We start from the raw sequence: 5,180 nt of genomic DNA on the forward strand, positions 1-5,180 counted from the left end.
GGAGTGTGACTGTGGACCTGACTGTGGTAATAACCCATGCTGTGACCAAACATGTAGGCTGAAGGAGCATGCACAGTGTAGTGATGGACTATGCTGTTTTAATTGCCAGTTGAGACATAAGGGCTTCATGTGTCGTTCTGCTTTTGGAGAGTGTGACCTCCCAGAGTATTGTGATGGTACTTCTAGAGAATGCCCCAGAGACCACTATAAGCAAGATGGTACATCGTGTGATATAATTCACTATTGTTTTATGGGCCGGTGTAAGAACCCTGATACTCAGTGCATGGATATATATGGGTTCCCAGCAAGGTCAGCCCCAGAAAACTGTTATATTTTTATGAACACCAAAGGGACCCGGTTTGGAAACTGTGGCTTTGGGGCCTCACCTAGTTCAAAATATGTTAAGTGTTTTGATGAGAATATATTTTGTGGGAAACTTGTATGTACAAATATTAGACAGATACCAGCAATCAAACACCACCATACATTGATCCAGGTCCCTCATGAAAAAGACTTCTGCTGGAGCATGGATGCCTATAATGATATTGATATCCCTGATGACGGAGATGTGGACACTGGCACCCTTTGTGCCCCACACAAAGTCTGCGTGAATTACTCCTGCATTGATCGTGCTGTGTTCAAGTATGACTGTGAACCAAAAGAGATGTGTAATGGGAGAGGAGTTTGCAATGATTTAAGGCACTGCCATTGTGAGGAGGGCTATGCCCCCCCTGACTGCAAAGCTCCAGGAAATGGGGGTAGTGTGGACAGTGGTGCCCCTGGCAAATCACCTAATGAAAATCTAAGTGCAGGAGGAAGTGGCATTATTACTAAACGTAAGAATGAAATGGACATTGTTGGCAAGGCAATTTTCATACTCCCCGCATTTCTTTTACTATTATTGTTGATTTTAATACTTGCCATTAGCCTTAGGGCTGGAATTGAGTCAATAGAGACGCCAGGAGGCTCCTCAGAGGAGACCTCAGAGACCACAGAGACTACTGAGGACACACAGGACTTAGGAAATAAACCCGCGGATATTTCAGAGATGGGTCCAGAGGAGACTCCAAAGGAAGCCCCCCAACCACAGGAGGAGCCCCCACCGCTGGAGGCCCCTCCACCGCAGGAAGAGCCGCTACCCCAGGAGGCTCCTCAACCACAGCAGGCCCCTCAACAACCGGAAGCCCCACCCCCCGAGGCCCCCCCGCCCCCCGAGGCTCCACCCACCCCGGAGGCCCCCCCGCCCCCGGAGGCCCCCCCGCCCCCGGAGGCCCCACCACCAGAAGTCCCAGGAGCACCTGCACCATAAGAGGTAGCAGGTGAAGGACTAAGGAGTAACCGAAGGCAGAAGAATAGTGGAGGAAGAAGCCAAATACATCAAATACCTCAAGCACTGAGTGGGAATGAGAGGCTCACAGAGGCAAAGGTGAAGTGAGAAATGATGGATCCAGTGGCTCTAAATGGACTATGTAGTCTAGAGAAACATAGTAATCTGGGAGGAGGAAACCAGCTTTCAATATTTACTTTAGCAATTTGGTTATACATCGATACATGAAATCATATACAAAATATTCTGTAGTATTGCCTTTGCCCATTTCATGAAAAAATTTTATTTAAGCTCTTCTCATGGATCATTGCATCAATATCCTGTATCACTTGGTTCAATTTCTGAGCTAAAATGATCTGTCAGGGAATACCATCTTCCATCTACCTCGTTTCACGCAATTGTATTATCTGTATCTATATTATTACAATCCTGGGATTATTCACACAAGTCACATCAATGCATTATTTTAGGAATGATATCTACTGAGTACTCTAATTTACCATGACAGTTTCCGTTCATGAAACAGAGGTAATTTAAATTAAATAAAGGCAATTTTTGGATGAAACATTACTTCAGCCTCGATGCAGCCTAGTAATTGGGGGCTTTATATATTGGGGCTGTCTGGAAGAGGCTGCATCTGATTCAGGGATCCAGTGGAATGGGGCAGGGTGGACACCTGAGGCCAGTGGACACATACACAGTGTTGAATTCATGTTTCAGTTTTGCTTATTCTCCTGGTTTCTTAATTTCTATATTAAAGTTGGTATTTTATCTACTGACAATTCATGGGAACCTCTCAAATTACAGGTAACAATACATAAACTTTGAGGTAACTGATCTGTCATGGTTTAAGGAAAGCCTACAGACAATATATAAATCTATTTATAAATCTGTTGCAACAAAATGATACCAGTAGATCAGATCCCCCAACTATTCAGAGTCTCTATTGCAGTATTTACATTTTATGTAACAATGTGCCTAAAAAAAAACTATTCCTTTTATTCATGATATTTTTCCAAAACAGACACAATCTTTTTTTTTCTTAAAGATTTTACTTATTTGAGAGAGAGAGAATGAGAAACAGAGAGCACAAGAGGGAAGAGGGTCAGAGGGAGAAGCAGACTCCCCGCTGAGCAGGGAGCCCGATATGGGACTCGATCCGGGACTCCAGGATCATGACCTGAGCCGAAGGCAGTCGCTTAACCAACTGAGCCACCAAGGCACTCAAAACAGACACAATCTTTAATCATCTTTATCGTCACGTTAGCTGCTTTTATGACCCATGTCAACGTCTAGTGGTGTTTTACAAAACAACTCAAGCATAAGAGAAAACAGTAGGCTACCTTTCCTAAGCACCGTGAGAGCTCTTTTCTTCTCCTTGGATGCTAAGAGCATGAGAGCTGTGTAAGCTTGGAGTCTTGTGTTCTCCTAGCCTAACAAATCCAGCCAGAAAGGATTTTCTGAGAGTAAACAAATAACCTTTTTAAAAAAGAAGAGAGTCACCTTTCTTCTGGTTCAGGGGGCTTTCATCTTCCCTGTCCCTAAATCCCAGGTGCTACTTTCTGGCTGATTGGTCTTAGACATCGGCCTTCACTTCCTCAGGCCTAGGTTTCTGCTTCAGTAAGATGGCCACACAAAGGATGCCTCTCACAGAATGGCTGAGAGATTAAGTTAGGTGACGTGTGTGCCGGTACTGAGTGCACTTCTTGGCATACAGCGGGTGCTCAGATCAACACTGAGAAGATCTAAACTCAACTGTGTCGATGTATCTACGATTGTATGAATCGTATGTTGTTCAGCAATGGTAAGATCTACCGCTACCGAGTCACAATACTGCACTTCCTTTATGCCTATGGCATTCGGACCTATCATATATACGGTCCTTTGCAAACACATTCTACTTCCCCTACTAAACTGAAAATCTCTGGATGTGAGGAGGAGTAAGATTTGGTTGATGTGGCAATCACTACCTTGGGCCCAGTTACGGGTAAGACTGGTAAGGACTTTCTTCCTTTCCTTAGAGCCCCTTTCAAGACCATGGTGGCATTAAAGGCAATCCTGCCGCTTGGATCCTAAGTCAAGGATTCTAGCTTTCTCTCTCTTCTGACTGTATCCTTAGTCCTTAATGTGCAAATGGCTCAGGACAGGCCGACTTGCACATTTGAAGCATGCTGTCCAACCGTGGTGCTTTTTACAGAAGCCTAATTTGACAGTGAAGCTGACACATTCCACCTCTCCTCATCCGTTCATTCATTCATCCTTTCATTCATTCATCCCATCACTGTTGAGTCCTTATGTATGAACTGGTGTACTAGTACTAGGGACATGGTAGAAAATAAGACAAAGTCTATGATCCCATGAAAATGAAAAAAAATTACAAACCTGGCACAAACAGAAAGATAACTACATGATGTGCCAGGTTGTAATACATGCGATGGAACAGAATGAAGCAGTGCAAGGGGAACAAGGGTGATGTTAGGGTGGAGTGCTATTTGAAGCCAGTGGTCAGAGAAGGGGAAGAGCAAATCAGGGAGAGGGAAGGCTAAGTGGAAGGGTCCGGAGATGGGAGCACGCTTGGCATGTTTGAAGATCAGCAAGGAGGTCACCATTATCTGGACAGAGTGGGCATTGTGGAGTGGCAGCTGAGGGCTGTGGGTGAAGGCAGGTCACATGAAGACTTGGTAAGGATCGGTAAGGAATTATGTTTCTTTTTTTTTTTTTAAAGATTTTATTTATTTATTTGAAAGAGAAAGAGAGAGCACATGAGAGGGGGGAGGGTCAGAGGGAGAAGCAGACTCCCTGCTTCTCATCATCAGACACCCCTGATCGATGTGGGACTCGATCCCAGGACTCCAGGATCATGACCTGAGCTGAAAGCAGTCGCTTAACCAACTGAGCCACCCAGGTGCCTCAGGAATTATGTCTCTATTTCAGTGGAGATGGGAAGCACGGAAGGGTTTTAGCAAAGGAGTGACCAGAGCTGAGAAGTACTGAAGGATCACTCCATCTGCCACATGATCCAAGAGCAGGCAGGGGTAGGGCGATGGGCCATTGCATAAGCAGAGAATCCTTAGAGACCTTGTGACGTGCCAAGTGGGAGATGTTGGAAGCTTTTAGGAGGGTGGTTGAAGCGGTAGTGGTGAGAAGAGGCTAGAATCTGGGTATATTGTGAGGTAGAGCTCAAAGGATTTGCTGACAGAGCAGACGTAGAGTGTAAGAGGAAGGCGGCAAAGGAGGACTCCAGTGGCCCTGCCCTGAGCAACTGCAAGAACAGAGTTGCCATTCACTGAGGTGCAGATGAGTGTGGAAAGAGCAGGCGTTGGGACGTGTTTAGCCTGAGATGCCTACTAAACACCCACGTGGGCATGCCAGCTAGGCAGCCAGACGACTGAGTCTGGAATTCAGGAGAGAAGTCAGTTACAGATGTCTACTTGAGAGCTGCCAGTCTGGAGATGATATCCAAGCCATGGGACCGGCTGCCACTGCCCAGGGAGCAGAGCCAGCAGCTAGAGAAAGGACCAGATACGAGGACTGGGTGAGGACCTAGCTCCAGGGCGTTCCATGTATAGGTGTTGATAAGATGAGGACTCAGGAAAGAAGTGGGAGAAGGAGTGGCTGGTATGGTAGGGGTACCACCAGGAGAGAGCATTGTCCTGAAAACCAAGAAAGAAAGCGTTTCTAGAAGAGCCTTACACTACAAAGCCAGTCCATCTGCAAATTCTCTTGGCCCTACCTTCAACATATATCCAGAATGTGACCTCTTCTCACCACCGCCCCCGACCCCCACTCTCCAGCGCACTGCAAGCCATCATCAACTCCCTCTTCTCTTCTCCAACCGCAGAAGTCTCTAACT

The 5,180-nt window shown here is 46.0% G+C and overlaps 1 protein-coding gene across 1 annotated transcript; it reads left to right on the forward strand.

The window, feature by feature from the left end:
• Positions 1 to 6: 6 nt before the first annotated feature.
• Positions 7 to 1,403, forward strand: LOC141372077 (disintegrin and metalloproteinase domain-containing protein 1-like). The gene has a single exon (XM_073890548.1). It carries the CDS (start codon positions 128 to 130, stop codon positions 1,307 to 1,309), a length of 1,182 nt encoding a protein of 393 aa, XP_073746649.1. The 5' UTR covers positions 7 to 127; the 3' UTR covers positions 1,310 to 1,403.
• The last annotated feature ends 3,777 nt before the right edge of the window (positions 1,404 to 5,180 follow it).

The sequence above is a fragment of the Callorhinus ursinus genome, unplaced genomic scaffold (assembly GCF_003265705.2).
Source record: "Callorhinus ursinus isolate GAN/ISIS: 27379988/994484 unplaced genomic scaffold, GSC_fseal_2.0 scaffold760, whole genome shotgun sequence".
NCBI classification, from domain to species: Eukaryota; Metazoa; Chordata; class Mammalia; order Carnivora; family Otariidae; genus Callorhinus; species Callorhinus ursinus.

What these genes read in the sequence shown, in the direction of transcription:
- LOC141372077 (XM_073890548.1), top strand. Translation starts at nt 128, where the DNA reads ATGTGTCGTTCTGCTTTTGGAGAGTGTGACCTCCCAGAGTATTGTGAT.